The sequence below is a fragment of the Chelonoidis abingdonii genome, chromosome 6, assembly GCF_003597395.2.
Source record: "Chelonoidis abingdonii isolate Lonesome George chromosome 6, CheloAbing_2.0, whole genome shotgun sequence".
NCBI classification, from domain to species: Eukaryota; Metazoa; Chordata; order Testudines; family Testudinidae; genus Chelonoidis; species Chelonoidis abingdonii.
The window spans coordinates 106,065,229-106,086,856 of record NC_133774.1 but is presented as its reverse complement, the minus strand read 5'-3'; the positions used below and the strand labels follow the sequence as shown (position 1 = coordinate 106,086,856).

At 38.9% G+C, this 21,628-nt stretch overlaps 1 protein-coding gene across 4 annotated transcripts in view; it reads right to left on the bottom strand.

The window, feature by feature from the left end:
• The window catches only part of MLLT3 (MLLT3 super elongation complex subunit), a 231,022-nt gene that overhangs the window by 52,271 nt on the left and 157,123 nt on the right, over positions 1-21,628 (bottom strand). For all 4 annotated transcript variants that reach the window (XM_032797555.2, XM_032797556.2, XM_032797554.2 and 1 more), the window contains one exon: positions 6,137-6,739. In XM_032797555.2, the coding sequence (XP_032653446.1) occupies positions 6,137-6,739 (603 nt within the window). The remainder of the gene's footprint in view (positions 1-6,136; positions 6,740-21,628) is intronic.

The following is a 21,628-nucleotide window of genomic DNA, read 5'->3' as shown; positions in this document are numbered from 1 at the left end:
TTAGAGAGATGATAGCATTTTCAGGTCTACAAGTGTGTCATGCAGGAGGACGCGAAAGAGAGACTTGGTCACCTTCCCTCTAATGATAAGAATCAAGAGCAATAGGGCTTAAAACTCCATCCAAGAGATTAGTTTACTTAGGAATAATTCCTAACTTCCGGGTGTTAAAACTAACTGAATAATTGCTCAAGGGAAGTTGTGGAATCTCCATTCTGGGATAGTAGAGTAATGTAGAATGCTGTCTATCAGCGATGTTCTTCTAGACCAGTATTTGTCCTGCCATAGCGGCAGTGACACTGGACTCGATGACCTCTCGAGGTCCCTTCCAGTCCTAGAGTCTATGAATCTATGAAACCTAACATCTTTTGACCATCATTGTAAATAGAACAAATGCTCTTCACTAAGCTTTTCATAAAGATATCTAGTTCTTTTCCTGAGCATCCACAGTTAGTTTAGAACCCATTAACATATTTGAGTAATTCAGATAGTTTCTTCTACTTGCCTACACTGAATTTCATCAGCCATCATGTTGCTCACACACTTGCCTCTGTTCGGATCTTTTGAAGTTCTTTCCACTCTTCACTGGTTTTGATTAATCTGTATGCCACCCGTAGGTTTTACCACAGTCCTGCTCACCTCCCTTTTCCAGATCATTATGGGGCTGTACGGATTGCCAGGGATCCTAGGGACAGAATCCTGTCTTGAACAGGCGCTCAGAACAGCCAGCTCTGCTTCTGGAGTTCCCCTTTGAAGGGGCACTACTAGCTGCCATGGGCAGTGAACAAAAGCAGCCTATAGACCTCTAAGTCTGAATTTCAGTAGTATTTTAATTCAATGTCAAGGTATCCCTCAGGTATTCCACTACAATCACTGACAAGTGATAAACAGCACTGCAAATAGCTCGTGTCATTTAATCCTACTTTGTATTAAAAATGAAGGCACCTGTGGATTTTAATTGGGATACTGAAAAAAGTCAGATGCAGTAGAATCATAACAGCCAAGTTACAGAACACACATTCAGAATCATTAAGCACCATAAACTCTAAATGCTCATAATAGTGTCAGAAATCCCCAATTCCCATTCTACATAAATTGGGCTATAGAGCTCCCAAAGTAGCACACATTTCCTTGATTTCTATACCTTTACAATCCCAACTAGTGTTACAGTAGCCTTCCTTTTTGCCTTAAATGCCTCTCTTAAGGGGCAAAAGGGAAAACTGACTGGCTGAAGAGTCAAATAATAATACTACATGCCTGAAGTAAAGGCTTATGTCTGCAGAATTTGAACTTTTGAAATGATTTTAGTTTATCTGTGAAGCTCTAGGTAACTGCTAAGTCTTAACAATGCAGAATCTTCTCTTCACATGTTAAAATTAATTCAGCTCAAGATTGACAAAAACCTGAGCAATTTCAGCCTTATGGGTAATTTTTTTCAGAAAGTTATAAAGCCACAAGGATTTAGAATGAAAACGGCATCTCAACTATAGCTGTAACATTGTTAGTCCCATCCTATAAAGAGGATTCTGTTCAGCTATGTACCTTGCAAGTTTTACAGCTTTTGCATGCACTAGGGGAACAGTCATTAAAAAGCCACTTTAGAAATAAAATAAAGACGTTCTCTCCTTGTGACAAGCTTCCATCATGTGAAAATCAAAAGCTGATGCATCCACAGTGGGATATTTATTGCTGGTTCCAGACAGTTTAAACAGGGCTTTGAATAGGGTAGGGCTGAGTAGGCATACAACAAGCTAGAAGGAGAGTTAAAATAAAAATTCCACTTGGGTGGTTTGAAGAGTTCCTTTCCACACTAACCAGCATCTCCACCCCTACACACAGTGTCGATATCCACTGAGATTCCTCTACTACCTTTAGGGAGTATTTTAATTCCCTTCTCCCTGCCTCCACCTATCTCCCCATAGAAGATGCTATCACAGACCAAGTCTACTAAGAGAAGTGATTAAAACTCTTATCTTAAAAGCTAAGTTGCACTTAAAAACAGATGAATGTGCAGGCTAGGCAAAAGTTTTCAGAAAAATACCCTTTTTTTTTTAAATTAGTCTTAGGTCACTTCACTGTTCTAAGTTCAGTTTTCTTCTGAAGAGGAATGATTCTTGAAAATAACTCAGGATAGGTTAAGGAACCTTTTTATTTTTTTTAAATGTTTTCTGCTTAGATTTTGCAATTAACTCATTTCTCCTACTCTAATTAAAATTTTATCTCTTCAAATATCTATCGGCATAATTTTTTTCTAACATACTAAGTAGAATGAGAATTACATAAGAACATAAGAAGGGCCATACTAGATCAGACCAAAGATCCATCTAGCCCAGTATCCTGTCTTCCAACAGTGGCCAATGCCAGGTGCCCCAGAGGGAATGAACAGAACAGATAATCATCAAGTGATCCATTCCTTATCGTCCATTCCCAGCTTCTGGCAAACAGAGGCTAGGGACACCATCCCTGCCCATCCTGGCTAATAGCCATTGATCGACCTATCCTCCGTGAATTTCTCCAGTTCTTTTTTGAACCCTGTTATAGTCTTGGCCTTTACAACATCCTCTGGCAAGGAGTTGCACAGCTTGACTGTGTGCTGTAGGAAAAAATATTTCCTTTTTTGTTTGTTTTAAGCCTGCTGCCTACTAATTTCATTTGGTGACCCCTAGTTCTTATTGGATCACTATATTATACATGTTAGAGGCATACAGAAACGTACATAAGCATTTCAAAAGTGTAAAAACGAAAACAACATAATGAAAGAGAAAACCGCTAGCACTCAGGGGAGACTGGTCTATCTCAAAAACCAAAAGGAATAGTGTTAGAGTAAGGGAGAGCAAAGGGAAAGCTCTTCTTTCTCCTCTCTCTTCTTTCCTCCATTTGCAGAGCTTTTCCCCCTCAGACAGTGAGGTGAAGACAATCCACTATTAAGCCAATCAACCACCCTACAGATAAGCTGCAGGACAGCCCACCTGCCACTACCACTCCTGCTGCTGTAGAATAACTACCAGGTGGAAGAATTATTTAAGAGCCTCTATACAATGCTAAGGAATGGGTTTAAGAATGGTGGGTCAAAGGTTGAAGGAAGGATGGCTAGGGGTTTGGATGGTAGTGGGAGAAAGGACTAATGGATTTTGGCCAAGAATGTGGGACTTGGGTCATATTTTGCCCATGGATGGTAACATACAGCAGCAGTTAACATAGACAGTTTTTGAGCTTGCTCCTTTTTGGAGTTTTGACAGCACATCACTAATCTGGTATCAGAAACATACAATATTTTATAAATGCTGGCCTAACTATTTATGTGCAGAAATATTCTGGCATTATCTCCTTTCATTGGAAGGCACAAAACAAACTGATTGCCTCAGACACCTCCAAATGAGTCAGACTACTAGACCTCTTCATTATCAGTTCATCTGAGCAGTGCTCTCCTGCCCACTCCCCACCAAGAAAGCATGGACACTCCATTTTTATGAAGATCATATATATTAATCATGCTATCCCGGCCACAAGCATTACCAATGAATTAAAGTGTACAGAGTTACCAGAAAACTGCTGTACAATACGCTCAGATACGAATAATTACACCTGCCATGCCCCGTCTCTTAAAACAAAAAAACAAAAAACAAAAACAAAAAAAGATATATTCCCATTCACCAAAATACAGTCAACAACAAAAAATAGCTCATACATTGAGCTGGATTGAACTGCTAAAAGTTTGCTATGATTTACCCATCTTCCTTCCATTTTGGAATGTTAATGTACAATTCTGGGGATGATGTAGGCTATGTGATTGCAAACTCTTTGACAAGCTATAAAGATACCCGAATGCCCATAAACTATCAGTATGTAAACCAATTAGGATATCATTTTAAAACAAAGTAACCAGCATAATATATGTCTAACTGTAACAAAAAAACACTCCTTGATTGTGGTGAGCATATAAATCCACTTCACATCTAATACATATGATTCCATGTAAATAAATCCATGAATTACTGCAGCAATTCATATTCATCAGCTTTTAAAAAGCTTAAACACAAGTCACTCACAAAGTTGTTTTTTCATTGCCAATCTGTGTCGCTGTAGCCACATCTCAACTATCTTGCCATTATCTGCTGGATGCCTTCCACTCAGCTTCAGTTTTGCTTGGCCAAAATGGAATTTCCCTATCTTTCCTCTAGAGCCGTCTTTTGGGTCACTGTGACAACAGTGTCATTCTTCCCATCTGTCAAGACTGTAAGCTTGGGTCATCTTTGATTCTCTCTCACCCCATATATCTAGGCTGTTGCCAAATCTTACTGCTGCTTCTTCCATATTATTCTTCCTATCCCACTAGCCCACAGCTGAAACTTTTATCTCCTGCTTTGATTACTGCAACCTCTTCCTCAACACTCACTTCACATTCTGATCCATAGCAACTCGAGCTACTGAAGACCAGGTTTCTTTGTCAGTCTGTTCAACCACTGCCCTCTTTAAATCTCTCCACTGGCTCTGCTTCTTCCACTATATCAAGTTCAAGTTTCTCTGCCTGACCTTCAAGACCCTTCAGACTTCGTCTCTCTGATCTTATCCACTTGTTTTTGTTACTCACAGCCATTCTGTTCAGCCAAAGACACCAACCCTTGACCACCCACTTGTCTGCTCATTCCCACAAACATCTTCATCCTTACTTCAACACCACCCCGTTACGTGTGCATTGTTCTCCTTGATATCTGAATTGATCATTCCTCCTTTTAATCCCTTCTCCAGGCCAACTTCGGCTGTGACAACAACAAGAAAGTAGCCAATGTTAAATGGCAAGACTCAGGGCAGTTGGAAAACATTGCTATTTGTGTAATTTAAAAAACTAAAAAAAAATGTTGCAAATATAAGTATAGAAATATACCACTATACCACATATATAAAGTGTATGTATTTAATTGTCTCCCTCCCTACCCGTCTTTGTATATTACTTCTGTTATTACTATGTAAACTCTTTGGGGGCAGAGACTTTGTCTACCTCAACATCTGTACAGCAGAGAGCACAACCTCTGATTCTGACTGTGGTCTCCAGGTGCTGCTGGAATATAAATATTTACTAACAACTTAACATCTAAACAGCTCTCTAGTGACCCAAGTGCTATCACTTAAGTATCATGTAGAAGTGCAAACAAAAGCTAGCAAGCAGCAATGGATCTACACTTTTGAAAGTGAAAGAAGGTGAGAAGAGGAGCACTAGTAGTTACCATTCCCTCTACCCCAACCCAGAAATGCCTATTGATACTGAAGTGGCTGTTTCTCTAGTACTATTATATAACGCTATTATATAACTTCTTACAGAAATATTCTTTCAGTGAAATCACAACAATCTTCAGTGGCTCATTATAGAGCTTTTTTCCCCCATGGAGAAAAAAAAATCTGTGTTACTAAAAGCTATGCTTTAATCAGGACGCGAATGTTCTCAACATTGTTATTAGTAAGAAGGGAATGTGCGTAGATGACTGCACCATACACTTGCCCTCTGCAAACAGCATATTGGCAGCTATTATACTTTAACATTTCTTTTATTCCCATCTCAATAACTAATAGAACTAATATTTTATTCAATTTCAGTAACTAATAGAACTAATAGAACCTATCACAGAGTTTTCTTGCCTCTTAATACAAATCCTCATCACAGAGCATGAAAAAATCCTTACAACTCAATCTCTCACAAAAGGTGAAATTGGTTTCTTTGGAAGGGGAATAAATTGATAAGTCATTGTTAATTCCAGACATTTTACATAAATCTAGTAAACAATCTATAAACAACAGGTGCCCGCTGAGGCGTCTAAGCACCTGCGTACTGGCCGGCAGACGAGCATCCACTGAAATGCCGCTGAAATTTGGTGGCAAACAGCATCATTCGGAGGCATCACCGCTGAAATGCCGTCAAAATTATGTCAACAAGTTGATGAGTCAAGTGACAATACAACCAAAACACCTAAACATTTAAATAGCCAATAGTTAACATCCATGATTTTGCATAATTTACAAAAGATCTAAAAGCCCATTTAGAATCCACAGATACAACAAAGTTTCCTGAAAGAAATAACAAAAAAAAGGAAGAAAAATATGGAACACAACCCAAAACAGGGAAACAAAAACAAGAGACACTTACTTCAGATTTGGAGGACATGTTTTCCTCCATGTCAGAGTCATTGGGATCCACAATATCGTCAAATGGTGGTAAAGTAGGCTTTTTCTTCTCCAGTGTTTCACTTTCCATTTTGACCTTCCCCATCTTAAGATGAGATTTATCCCTTATTTGTTTTTTGTCAGAAGAACAAGTAAGTACCAGGGAGGGAGCACTAGAAAAACTTCGAAATAAAGCCTCCGAACTACTTTTTTTCCTTTTTTTGGCAGTAAGTTCCTCAGAATCTGTAGTAGGGGGCCTTTTTGTAGGGGCTTTCTTTTCTTGCTGCTGTCCACCTGTTATAGTAAGAATGCTATTTTCAGATTTTGGCTCCTTGGACATGGGTTTGGGTTCCTTGAAGGCCATCTTAGGAACTATTTTTTCATCTTTCAGTGGTTTGTTTTCTTTGGGTTTCTTAGAGGATTCTTTGGAAGATTTGTTGTGTTCCCTGGAAGGTTCTTTGAAGGCACTTTTATGTTCTTTTGAGTCTTTAGACGGTTTTTCCTTGTGCTCCTTTGTTAATTTATGGGGCTTTGAAAAACTGTTACTACTGCTGCTGCTGTTTGTGTTTATATTCTTATTGGGGTCCTGCAACAAGGATTAGCACAGAGGAGATTTAAAACAATGACAAAAACAGTATGAACACAAGATTTAACCTAAACACTTGGATTACAAACTGTAGAATTTGTTCACTCTTAGAATACACTCATAGGTTAAAACAATTCTTCTAGGTTCCCCCTTTTAAAACATTGGCAATCTTTGTCCTTTGAAAAAACTGATCTTATATTAAGAAACACATAGCCGGTTTATTTTAAAAGACAAATACAGTACCTCAGTCGTTACAAAAGGTGCACTTTTTCAGTGAGTTGTAGTACAATAAGATCATCTAAGACACTGCAGAATGATCCTCTAAATTGTTTGGCAGGTAGTTAGGGCAATTTTAACTTCTGAACAAAGGGTTTAAGTAGTATAAATGAGAAGAGCACATAAAAAGAAAGTTCAGGAATTTCTAATAAAAAATGTCCAGTGTGAAAAGCAAAACAGTTATGACAACAAGGCAGGTAAGGAACATGTACTTTACAGCACAACTACAAACATGTGAGGGTCAAAACTCACGTTGCCCCCATAACATTTCAAGCAAGATCCTATGTTCTCCCCAACTTTTTCCACAGTTCATTTCTCATACAGAATGATATATCAGTGGATAATTCCTAAAACCCATCTGGCTACCCAATATTTTAATGAAGTCTTCTTCGCTTCAAACTCATGGTAGGGGAAAAAACGTTGAAGTAGATTGTGCTAGGGGAGGAAAACCTTTACCTGGTTCCACTGTCTCATACTGCTGTTTACTTTCTCCTGTGTTTTGTTTATGTTGGGTATTTCCTTATGTTTTTAATTCCACCGTTGATAATGGCATTAAGCTTTTGAGCCATTCTTATGTTTAAGTAGTCCTACCAAACAAGCAAATGGCAGATATGGTGTGCAAGGTGCGTCTTCGCCCAAGTTTGCCATTGTAAAAATCTTGAAGGCCAAACATATCGCAGAGCCAGCATCTTTCAAGTAAAAAGCGACAGAGTGTCCTGTGGCACCTTATAGACTAACAGAAGTATAGGAGCATAAGCTTTCATGGGTGAATACCCACTTCAGCATGCATCTGACAAAGTGGGTATTCACCCACGAAAGTTTATGCTCCTATACATCTGTTAGTCTATAAGGTGCAACAGGACTCTGTCGCTTTTTACAGATCCAGACTAACACGGCTACCCCTCTGATACCTGACATCTTTCAAGAGATACCAATAGTAAGTGAACCACTTTTTGAACCACTAAAAATGCTATTTCTGGGACTTAGATTCATAGACTCTAGGACTGGAAGGGACCTCGAGAGGTCATCGAGTCCAGTCCCTTGCCCTCATGGCAGGACCAAATACTGTCTAGACCATCTCTGATAGACATTTATCTAACCTACTCTTAAATATCTCCAGAGATGGAGATTCCACAACCTCCCTAGGCAATTTATTCCAGTTTTTAACTACCCTGACAGGTAGGAACTTTTTCCTAATGTCCAACCTAAATCTCCCTTGCTGCAGTTTAAGCCCATTGCTTCTTGTTCTATCATTAGAGGCTAAGGTGAACAAGTTTTCTCCCTCCTCCTGATGACACCCTTTTAGATACCTGAAAACTGCTATCATGTCCCCTCTCAGTCTTCATTACATATGATCTGACCCCATTGTTTCTGGCCTGATTTTCAAAAGGTGCTGACCTCACCAGCAGCTCACATTGATAGAGCGCTAAGAACCTCTGAAAAATCATTTGTTCCAAAGATGTTAACACCTAATGTTTACAGTAATTATCCTCAGAAACAAGTTTATTTTTACTGAACTAGTAATTCTGAAAGAACAAAACCCATTTTTCCAATGAGTAACATATGCTCAAAGTAAGGCTAATTATTTTCCTGTAGGTTGATTACACAATATTATCTTAAAGTAAACATTTTGTTCAAGTTTTCCTAAAACTTAAACAGATTTTGATGATGAAATACATACAATTCAATTGACTGCATACAGTTCTCAAACTGCCAGGGAATTTCCTCTCTCCATGGCAAAAATAAAAGTCTAAATGGTATAGAAATTAAAAAGAATTTTAGAACTTTATGGAACCAAGGGGAGTTTTGGGTGTGCAAACAAACAAAAAAAATCTACAAAATATTGTAACATGGGGGTTATAAAATTATGATGTAAAATAGTGCATACACAGAATTTGTACACAAATAGGATTCATTTACTGACAACACACACAATCATTCCAACATACTATAGTACTCTTTTCTTCTCCTGCTTAGAAAGCAACAATAGAACCCAGATGACAAGCAGTGAATTAAATCAGGAGGATCATCTAGCTCACAAACAGAAGAATTACTGAAACACCACAATGGCCTAAATATTGTACTTAAATATACGGTCTCAAGCAGTGATCTCCACCAGTGTTTTCAGTAAAAGAGGAAAAAATAGAGCACCTTAGCCACTGTGCAACACTGTTTTGTGTGTGTGTGGAGGGGAGGTTCTTTAATTGCCATCTGTCTCAAGGAGTTTTCACATTATAGTATGAGAATTGATAATCTTAATTTTTTCCCCACATGACTAACTGCCAGCACTGTTCTTACTAAGCATCTAATTCTTCTTTAAATCTTCCTATGCAAGTTACTTCAACAATGTCCAGCAATAGTGAATTTCATAGATCAATCTATGGCAAAATTTGTAATGGGTGGTTGCCTTAGTTGAATTATGCCAACTAAATTTCTGTGTTTAACCTGTGTGGGGAGCTTGCTCCCAGTTATGATTGTCAGATACCTAAGCTTATTGCTATAAAAATATATTTGTAATGCTAATTGTGATGCTGGTAAACCAAGTGCCAGCTTTGGCCAAGGCCGTCGGTGTTAGCTAAAAACTGACAAGCTCATAGCTGGAAACCAAACCAGCTCATATATAGGTTAGTTTTGTTCAAAATAGGTATTAGTCATATAAGAATGTATTTAGTGTTTAGTCTCTACCAAACGCCTATAAGTTGCTGCATGCATTCATCTCATTTGTAATGTCTGTATTCCACGCTATTAAGAAATAGGTACATTTTAGTTTGTAGCTTTGAAAACGGTTTGTTCTCAACTTGTGAATCATCAGCCATGGGAATCATCCCCCTCCCACCCGTCCATCCAGAAGGACTATCACAAATTAAATGGGCAATTATAAAAGACAAATGCTTTGTTCATTGCCTCATCCATCCACAGAGAAGTATGTGCAGAGGGCCTCATCCCATCGATTTTAATGCTGGAAGATGGAAATAAAAATAGTTGACATGAAGATTTTTCATCTCTTTGCTGTCTGAACTCTCACAGGGCCAGAGAGTCTCAGCTGAGGCAGAGCCTGGGTCTGCCCTGAAAGACCTCTTGAACTGACAGATTACCACATCTCTGCCACCTTTGGGAATCATAGATAACTCACTTGTGTGTATATGCTTGCTGTAATCTGTAAATAAATAATTTATTTCCCCATGTAAATAAACTTTAATTAGTTCATTATAGAAATTGCAACAGATGTTCTCTTTGGTCTGTGATCTCAGATACAAATTAATCTGGGGTAAGTGACTGGTCTGTTAGGACTTGAAGCAATCTCAGCATTTGTGATTTTTGGTCTAAGTGACCATTTATCACTAAGACCACTTGCCTGGGTGAAAGATAGTGTGGTTTGTAATATTGGTTTGGTTTGACTCAGGAGTGCAGATCAATGTAGCCACTGATATCTCAGTAAACAAAATATTTAAAAGACATCATTAAAATCTTCTTGAAATTTTGGAAGTCAAGGAGAGCTTGCTAAATAAGAGCTATGTGTAGAGACTGGTGCATATTTGCCAATTAGAACAGTATAAGTGTTGTAAAGGAAATTTTGTTGCTGAGAATGGGAACTACCGCAAAGTTAAAGGGAAAGCTCAGGCTTTGGCCTTAATTTGGTAGAATTAGCATTCACTCAAGCTCCATTCAAGTTGCCAAGCCAATGACGTACCTGCTGTGGAGAACTGGGAAATTTCTGAGGGGTTTTAAATGAAAGAATGAGACACTCAGTTTCTCCCCCTCACATTGTATTGTTATTCACCAGGGTGAAGGAGTTGACGTCTCTCTCTTCTAATGGGAAGAAACAAGAGATCTGAGACCCTAGAAGCATGGAAACTTCAAAGACTGTTACATTTGGATATGTCAGATGCTGTGGGGGTATATGGAATATTCAAAGACTTTAATATCAACAAACGCTCTAAGTCTTTGTCTTCCTGGCTCACAGGATGATTTTGGGGAACCAGGAGTCCCTCGGAGTTTATTAATGCAAAGTCACTGTGCTGGTTATACAGCTACACAGCCCTTTGAAGCATTGCCTGGTTTTATCTGTTTCAGAATGAGTGGGGGGAAAAAAGACCCCTAACTGTATAAAGTGTCAGCCTGAACTGATTCTGTGACCCTCACTTGATCCACAAACTGACAGAAGACTTTAACCAAGAGGACAAAACCCTGCTATAAGAGTTTGAAGGATTTTTGAAAGCTACCATGGTCTCCATATGGAAGATGGACAACAACTGGCAAGTTTAACATGAATGTAGACCATTTATTCTTTTGTTGTAGGTTTTCTCTGTAATGCTTTTGTCCTAAATAAATGAATTGTGCTTCATGAAAGCTGACTGGTCACTGGTAAACACTGTCAAAACCCTTGAGAGACATCAGAATAGCAGGCACTAAAGTAAGATCAGACCTGCTGGAATAAACACAACCCTAAAACACTATTCTGGAGGAGAAGAACACGAGTTCCTGCCCCACAGAGTGCTCTTCCGGGGACAGAAATGCAATTAAACCTGGAACTGATATATCTATAATTCCCTGATCTTTATATCACATATATAAAAATCATGCATTTAACTATATAACTATGTTGTTTTTCGTCAGTTGGTGTTCATTCACCCTTCTGTACTGATAAGCATCTGTTTTTTTGAGGGGGAGGTTTCCCAGGAGTGGGGGTGGGAACCCTCCTGCCTATCTGTAGCTGTGGCTTATTTGGCTGCCTTACACTGCCACATGTTTACAATGAGGAAGAGGGAAACATTTAATTTTTGTGAACTGCTGTTGAAGTAACCACAATTCAGAATGTGACAGCAGCAGAACATGAGAAATGGAATGAGCAAACTAGGGTCACAGTAACCCACAACCTATATTGAGGTTGACTAATTTTAAAAATACAGTTTGTGAAACTGCTCTGAAAACAGGAGTTGGCCTTTCAAAGAGAACTTGTGTCAGTTAGATGGGATGTTAGAGCAAGGTACCTGTATTCTGTTGTGGAGCTATACTTGTTATCTAATTAGCAAGACACTGACAGAAAACTCTTCAGGACTTGTCTAATCTAGATGTTTAGGCTGTGCCCATCAGTTTAGGAACTGAGAGTATGTCTACAATGCCCCACCCCAGTTTGAACTACAGGGTGTGAACAGAAGTGCTGCACTCCAACTCCCCCATGTGGATGCTGCAGGTGTGAACATTAATGTAGTCCTGTTTGCAGAGCCGGCTCCAGGCCCCAGCATGCCAAACACGTGCTCGGGGCGGCATGCCGTGGGGGAGCGCTCTGCGGGTTGCCAGGAGGGCGGCAGACTGCTCCGGTGGACCTCCCGCAGGTGTCCCTGCGGAGGGTCCGCTGGTCCCACGGCTCCGGTGGAGCATCCACAGGCATGCCTGCGGGAGGTCCACCGGAGCCACGGGACCGGCAAGTGGCAGAGCGCCCCCCGCGGCGTGCCGCCATGCTTGGGGCAGCGAAATGGCTAGAGTCGGCCCTGACTGTTTGAAAATGAACACTTTGACACAAACTAAGTTATCTTTTAATGTGTGCCTGCAGCATCCACACTGGGGGAGTTACAATGTAGCATTTTGGTGTGCACTGCTCTTCATTCCCTCATAGTTTGAACCTGAGGCTGTGTAGACAAGGTGTAATGTCTTTCAAATATTAGAACTATGAAAGAGCAACCTCTCTCTTCCTCCTCATAGATGTAAGGGGAAGAGGAACAGTTAATTGTTTTGTTTTTAATGTTTGCATTTTTGTTACTTAAAATATTTTATTTAGTTTTGTGACATTTTTAAAAAACCTATCTAGAGCTTTCCTCAAACAATAAGTCAAAAATACAGTAATAGTACATGCATAAACACAGCAGCCACCATAACACCAGAAAATAATCTCCAAAAGCCTAAGAAGAAACTTGGGGATGGGGAACAATAAAAGACTGACTCACAAGACAGACATTTTTCATGGGTATATATTTAAAAACAAAACAACTGGTATTGCCAAGCCTTCACAGCCAGCAGTAAGGAGTCCAAACATTAGAGTTGGTCAAAAAATTTCTGATTAGAAATATTTTTCCACTGGAAAATGCCAATTCCTCAAAATCTAATCAATTTCCTACACAATGGAAAATTTGGCCTCTGCCCAGCTCTACCAACCATAAATAAAATGTGGCTGAGATAGGAAATTCAATAGTCTAGTTGAGAAGACGGTTCTCTATGAATGCATTCTCACTGTGGGTCTAAACCACACTAGTATTTTAAATATATTAGACAGATTTTGAAACTTCCTGATCCAACTATCAAATTATTATGCACTCTACTAATCGTAGAACTGGAAGAGGCCTTGAGAGGTCATCTAGTCCAGTCCCCTGCACTCGTGGCAGGAGTAAGTATTATCTAGACCATCCCTGTCAGGTGTTTGTCTAACCTGCTCTTAAAAATTTCCGATTATGGAGAGTCAACAACCTCCCTAGGCAATTTATTCCAGTGCTTTGCCACCCTGACAGTTAGGAAGTTTTCCTAATGTCCAACCTAAACCTCCCTTGCTGCAATTTAAGACCATTGCTTCTTGTCCTGTTCTCAGAGGTTAAGAACAATTTTTCTCCCTCCTCCTTGCCACAACCTTTTATCTACTTGAAGGCATGTACGTGTGGCATACTAATGAAAGATAAGTGCTTTTAAACACTAAGCAGTAGATAAAATCTATTACTCCCCTTAACAATTCTGATGACATTTGAATGTTTGAAGGTAAGGCACTTCCCCACTTGCCATGCCACTAACTAAAACAAAAACATTAAACATTCCTGATTTTAGTCAAGACCAATTTCCTGGAGTTTTGAAGTGTGTGCGCTAGTAAAGCCTAAGTTCTATGTGAAACAAAACCCAAAGGCAAGATCTAGTGATTAGTGCAGTTTTTATATTTCATGTGCAGGGCCAGAGTCTGATTCTTAGTTGTGTTCTTTCAGGTCTTGGCCAGCCAAGGGCCAGGGTGATGTCCTCAATAGGAAAGTCTGGAAAACAAGAATTCCATTTCATAAGAAAGGTTTCAAAATTTGTCTTTTTTTCTGGTCTGAATCAGAGAGAGCAGGGACTTGAATCTGGATCTCCTACATCTCAGGTGAGTGCCCTAATAACTGAGCTATAGGGTAATTCCTACACTGCAATGTCAGCCCAGGATCAGTAGAACTCAAGTTACCAGACCCCGTGTTTATTAACTTAAGGCTTCAGCATCTACACACATTTGTAACTGAAGTTTAGGAATTGTTGAACCCTAGATCCCAACCTGGGTTCCAGCATCTAGGCTGCATTATGGGGGTCTAAGGGCTTGTCCACACTTACCAGGGGATCGACGCATGGTGATTGATGATGCATCAACAGTCAATTTAGCGGATCTAGTGAAGACCTGCTAAATTGACTAGAGATCACTCTCCTGTCAACTCCTGTACTCGACCTGAACGAGACACACAAGGGGAGTCGATGGGAGAGCATCTCATATCAACATAGCATAGTGTGGATCCCGCGGTAAGTAGATCTAAATACGTCAACTTCAGCTACATTATTCATATAGCTGAAGTTGTGTAACTTGGATCGATCTTCCTCCGTAGTGTAGACAAGGCATGAGTCCAACCAACTATAATCCAGACTTCCTAGCACTCTCCCAATATGTGGCTGCTCGAGCTCTTTGTTGGTGATGCAGTGTGGGAAAACTTGACTGTCCACCAAACTTGACTACCCAGGGGACAAAGAAAGCCTGTGGGATTGTGGATTATTTTTGGCAGACCGCCAGAGCATGCATCCTATGAGGCTGCATCTACACTGCAAAGCAACAGGGCTTGATCCTGGGTCTTTTCTTGACAGCTGTGAAATAGGTCTTGGAGAGCTGAGGGATTCAGTAGTATGGAAACCCAGCCCAGCAGCCCTTGCTGGGTTTTAAAAGAAACAAGTCCCCAGTTTAAAATTATCTTCTAAAACCAGGAATTTGATGTGCTTATTGAAACCATGGTATCAACATTATGCTCACTATAGATGAATTTGGCTCCATATTCATGCATGTAAAGAATTACATCAACCACTAGGACAGCCCCTCACTACAACTCAGATTCACTCTCACCTAAGTTGTGATACATTCTTATCAACCACCATCCCTTGTGCAATCACTCTACATGACTCAACGACAGCTGGAAGAAAACAGCATGGGAGACACAAAATTTCATGGGAAACAATAGTATTTTCATTCATCACATTCAATTAACGTATGAGAATTAATTAAATAACTGGGCATACTGGCAGAGATACATGAAAGTTCACCCATACTCTGTGTTGTATATATCGTAGTACAAACAAATAGATTTTTAAATTTATTTTCTTGTTTTTTAAAAAACCTAAGAGTGTTCTCAAGCATTTGATTTTCTCTCCACTGCAAACAATAAAAGTGAGTAACAGATTCTGTTGCTGAAAGTGGCACATCAACTAAACCTTTCTTTCAAGTGATGATTGTAACATTTAGATTGTGGATTATTGGCTGATAATGTATTTACATACCACAGCTTACCTTTGCCTATCTGTCAAATATCTAGTTGAAACAACCCAAGTGAATCATTCTATACTTTCTTTGGTATCTTGTATGACAAACATCAAAAGGATAATTAATATAGAGATTACATGCTTGTTAAAATACCCAAGTAAATTAAATAAAGGTACACACATTTCTTCAAGAAACATAATCCCCTTGATATAGCAGGAATAACGGATCTGTAAAAGAAACATTTGGGAGAGCATGATGCAGTCAGGAAATACTTTTCATAACATATAGACTGTGGCAGCCAATAAAAGAGAAAGTGCCTAGAGACTTAATCACCACTAGGATTATAAGGCAAAGAGATGGGGGAAATGGTGGATCTAAAACAACTGTTGGTTCCCATGCAAAGGCACATCAATGACTTCATGTTGCAAAATGTAATCTCCCAGTTTGGTTAAATAGATGCCATAGGGCAAGTGCCTTTTTATGAAAATGGTTTCAAAGAACTCAAGCAGCAGATAGACATGATGAAGCTAGTTAGCAATTGAAGCAATTTTGGTTCATTACACTTAATTTAGTCATTAAATTGGCTATATTGGCACTACCAACCTAAACTAGTGTATTCTATGTTTTGTCTAGAAATTTAAGACAAGCGGTCATAAAACACACAAATTTATTTGTAGGTGTAATAAGGTCATTACTTCAAATTGTATAGCTGTCTCCAAATAATCTGGAAACATTAAGGTAAGAACAGAGAGTTAGCCTCACAAATTTGCCTCCTGATCTTAGGATTGTGGGGAGGCAAAGGATGTCAGGTGCAGGAGTTGCTTAGTTTCAGAAATTCAGGTTAAAAATTACTTCTGCCATTTTGTAATACTGAGCTTTTAATGTAAATATTCCATTTTTGAATCTTGCTTAGCACTATCGATCAATTTGGAAAGGCTTTAGTGTACAACAGAGAGAATGTGCTAACACATCATACAGCAGAAGAAAAGAGGGTAGACAATTCCTTCTTAGGAGGGATACTTAATATTTTAGTGTCCCCTGCCCTGTTTTATTCACTACTGTTCGTAGTTTTTTCCCTAAAAAGTGTTTTCCCCTACTGATTGTTCATTTCACAGACCTTACTATCCTCTCTCTCTCCTAAAGCTTTCAACGAGGTCTCACTCATCTGTCAGATTGCATTATAGCCACAATGGCAGAAAAATAAAAAAACATTTTGGAGTGGTGTTAGCTCACTGTGGCCAAAAAGCCAGCAGGGGGAGCACAAGACACTGTTTTTCTGCAGGCCATGAATTTAATGGCTACTGTTTTTAGAAAGTACATGGCATTATTCCGGTGACTGATTCCAAAGGACTCTCCACATCAGATAATTATAAAATAGATTAAAATGTGGTTGTATAGTACTAGACACGCTCCTTGTATATTTTGCATATTTAAAAAAATGAAATGAAAAAATTGGTACAACACACTTAAGTAATATAATTATTATAAACCCTGATTGAACAGGTCATGTGGGAAATTTATATATTCCTAAAGCATCCAGAGTCTTTGAAAATGTACACATTAAAGAATGTTAAAGACAAGAAACTTATTTCTTGACCAAAACCCTTCCATATTCCTAAGAGTCAATCTCAGCTTCCAAATCAGAACATTTGACTATATAATGTTTGTCATATTAAATTATGTAAGGTAAGAGATACAGACACCCATGTTATTGAACCCATATTTCATAAGGAACATAAGGATGGCCATACTGGGTCAGACGAAAGGTCCATCTAGCCCAGAATCCTGTCTTCCAACAGTAGCCAATGCCAGATGCCCCAGAGGGAATGAACAGAACAGGTAATCATCAAGTGATCCATCCCGTTGCCCATACCCAACTTCTGGCAAACAAACAAACAGAGGCTAGGGACATAATCCCTGCCCATCCTGGCTAACAGTCATTGATGGACCTATCCTCCATGAATTTATCTAGTTTTTTTTGAACCCTGTTATAGTCTTGGCCTTGACAACAACTTCTGGCAAGGAGTTTCACAGTTTGACTGTGCGTTGTGTGAAAAAATACTTCCTTTTGTTTGTTTTAAACCTGCTGCCTAGGACTCCTAGTTCCTACGTTACTAGAAGGAGTAAATAACACTTCCTTCTTTACTTTTGCCATACCAGTCATCTTTTTTCCAAGCTGAAAAGTCCCAGTTTTATTAATCTCTCCTCAAATGGTAGCCATTCCATACTCCTAATCACTTTTATTGACCTTTTCTGAACCTTTTCCAATTCCAATAATTCTTTTTTGAGACGGGGCAACCACATCTGCACGCAGTAGTCATGATATGAGTGTACCATGGATTTATATAGAGGTAATATGATATTTTCTGTCTATTATCTATCCCTTTCTTAATGATTCCCAACATTTTGTTCGCTTTTTTGACTGCCATTGCACACTGAGTGAATGTTTTCAGAGAACTATCCACAAAGACTCCAAGATCTCTTTCTTGAGTGGTAACAGCTAATTTAGACCCCATTATTTTATGTGTATTGTTGGGATTATATTTTCCAATGTACATTACTTTGCATTTATCAACATTGAATTTCATCTGTCATTTTATTGCCCAGTCACCCAGTTCTGAGAGATCCTTTTGTAGCTCTTTGCAGTCTGCCTGGGACTTAACTGTCTTGAGTAGTTTTGTATCATCTGCAAATTTTGCCACCTCACGGTTTCCTCCTTTTCCAGATCACTTATGAATATATTGAATAGGACTGGGCCCAGTACAGATCCCTAGAGGACACCACTATTCACCTCTCTCCATTCTGAAAACTGACCATTTATTCCTACCCTGTGTTTTCTATCTTTTAAACAGTTACCAATCCATGAGAGTACCATCCCTCTTATCCCATGACTGCTTACTTTGCTTAAGAGCCTTTGCTGAGGGAACTTGTCAAAGTCTTTCTGAAAATCTAAATACACTATATTCACTGGATCCCCCTTGTTCACATACTTGCTGACCCCTTCAAAGAATTCTAGTAGATTAGTGAGGTATGATTTCCCTTTACAAAAACCATGTTGACTATCTTCCGACAAATTATGTTCATCTGTGTCTGACAATTTTGTTCTTTATTATAGTTTCAATCAGTTAGCCCAATACTGAGGTCAGGATTACTGGCCTGCAATTGCCAGGGTCACCTCTGGAGCCCTTTTTAAAAATTAGCAGAAGCTAATTTAAATGATAGGTTACAGACTACAGTTAATAGTCTGCAATTTCATATTTGAATTCCTTCAGAACTCTTGGATGTATACCATCTAGTCCGGGTATCTTATTACTGTTTAGTTTATCAATCTGTTTGAAAACCTCCTGTAATGACACCTTAATCTGGGACAGTTCCTCAGATTTGTCACCTAAAAAGAATGGTTCAGGTTTGGGAATCTTCCTCACATCCTCAAATCATGAAGACTGATGCAAAGAATTTATTTAGTTTCTCGGCAATGGCCTTATTGTCCTTGAGTGCTCCTTTAGCTTCTCGATCATTCAATGGCCCCACTGAAATGTTTATTGTAAACACACGGGAGTACTTATTTGATTAAAAACTCTTTCATTAGAATTATTATTCTCTCACCTTTCAAGAAAATACCTGTGTTTCCCTTTAATACTACTAAAGAGCACTTGTATAGTCATTTTCCACTGAAGATAAACAAGGGCAGAAAACATCCTTTTTAACGAAGACCTCATAAAACACTAATACATGTTAGAATAACAGGTTTCTATACACCAACAACTGTAAAAAAACAATAAGACACCTGATAAAATAAATGTTAAATAAGTTACAAATATCTGCCAAAACAGCGATCTATATTGCCAGTTTACTGGATGAGAAATTTTAGAATTATTTTTAGACTGTATACTATTTGGGGCAGAGATTCTTCCAACTGGGCAGTACAGTTGTCCAATAGCACTTCTCACCCTTCCCTGCATTTTGGTTCCCTCTCCTTTTAAATGTTCTTGCTAGTCTTATGATTTCAAGAATTTACGCCCTTATCTTGCATGCTTATGAAATCTCCTCCTACCTATACCACAACGTTACTCAGAGAAGCTATGGAAAGACGATCTCCCTATGCAGCTGTGACACACATTGTCTAGGTATCAAAATACAGCAACACTTGTTGGACTGCATTTCATGGAGCTACAGCCCAACAAACAATCTCAGTCCACCAACATCCTTTCAGACACTATATTACATTTACAGAGGCTTTACATTTTGTACGCTGGAATTACTACAGTGATGGTGTCAAGGTTCCTTCCCCACTCTGAACTTTAGGGTACAGATGTGAGGGACCTGCATGAGAAGCTCTAAGCTCAATTACCAGCTTAGATCTAGTCTGGCTGCCACCATTCACAAGCACTCCCTTACTTGGGTAGCCTTGAGAAACTTCACCAATTTCCTGGTGAACACAGATCCAAATCCCTTGGATCTTAAAACAAGGAGAAATTAACCATCCCCCCTCCTTTCTCCCACCAACTCCTGGTGGATCCAGATCCAATCCCTTTGGATCTAAAAACAAGGAAAAATCAATCAGGTAGGCTTTTAATTAAAGAAGGCTTTTAATTAAAGAAAAGAAAGGTAAAAGAAAACCGTCTGAGAGAGATTAGCATACTAGCTACTCTCACAGACAACAGATTCAAAACACAGAGGATGTTCCCCTGGGCAAAAACTTAGTATACCAATGAAAATATCCAAATACCCAGTTTGATAATACCTCTAATTGCACAAGACACGTTACAAAGAAATAAACATAAACCTATTTATTCCTTTCTAAAACGTACTACTCTGATAAGAGGCTGGTTCCTTGATCTTTTTCACTCCAGCTGAAACTGAAAACTAACAAAGGAAAAAACTCTCCTTCCTTTTGAAACATTTTGTCACCCCATTGGTTCCACTGGTCAGGTGTCAGCTAGGCTAGGTGAACTTCTTAACCCTTTACAGGTAAAAGAGGCATTAACCCTTAACTAGCTGTTTATGACAGATGGGCACTTTACTGAAGGGACAGTCAACTTAAACTTGACAGAAGTGAGATTTTTGACACCTATTATTATTATATCTGAAAGATGTTAGAGGAAAAACATTTTTAAATATGTGAAGATTTGATCATAAAACCACAAAAATCTGCAAGAGAACTGAGGAACGAAAAATAAACCAGATTTCAAGTTGACCATCTCCATTTAAAGCACTTGATATGATGATTTCAGTGAAGCCAGAACTAAATTGCCAGGGCCACACATAATGCGGCAGGAGCTGCACAAACTTCCCTACACAGCTCTGCCAAGACACTACCATCTTGACCTAAGGCAACTTTGTTATTCAAGTGATTTCAGAAGATTATGTTAGAGTAAGCAAGGCGTGATGGTTCTGTATTCCCACTTAGTCCCTTCTGATTTTGGGCAAGTGAACATTTAGTCAAAAATATCCATTTTTCTTCTTTGCACTCATAGGGTACTGCCTGTGAGCAGTGCAATTCTTCCTTGAATAAACCTAACTAAGAGTGCTGTTTAACAGTCTGAAGTTGGTGAGTGGGAAGCTAACATTCTTGGACTTGGTTTAAATATTTACAGTTAAGACCCATTGTCAATTTCAATAGTACCCTATATCTGTAAATATAAATTGAAACCTGAAAACACTACCCATGAAATATAGACTAAGAGCCATTCAGTAATATTTAACTGCAACTTTAAAGAGTGCTGTAAAAAGTTACATTCGCTCAATTGTATAGTCTGTTCACACCAATAAGGACGCAACACTCAAGTTGATGACGTTACTCTAATTTATACCAGTTGTGAGTCTTGCCCTAAATACTATTCTTCAACAAGTTAGGGCTTAAAAATTTCCAAAAAGAAGTGGATTTCAATTTACAAAATGTTACCATAGAAGAATACCCAAGATTTTAATAATAATCGGGCTATGATTTCACTGAGTGTCCATTCTTCCAAACACAAGTGATAAGCCTAAATAAGGCAATGCCTTGGACATATTTTTGCAGATATTTGTATCTGTTGCCATGAGCATAGAGTAATACTGCTATCTATGTTGTGTGTGAGGCTGGGAGGAGA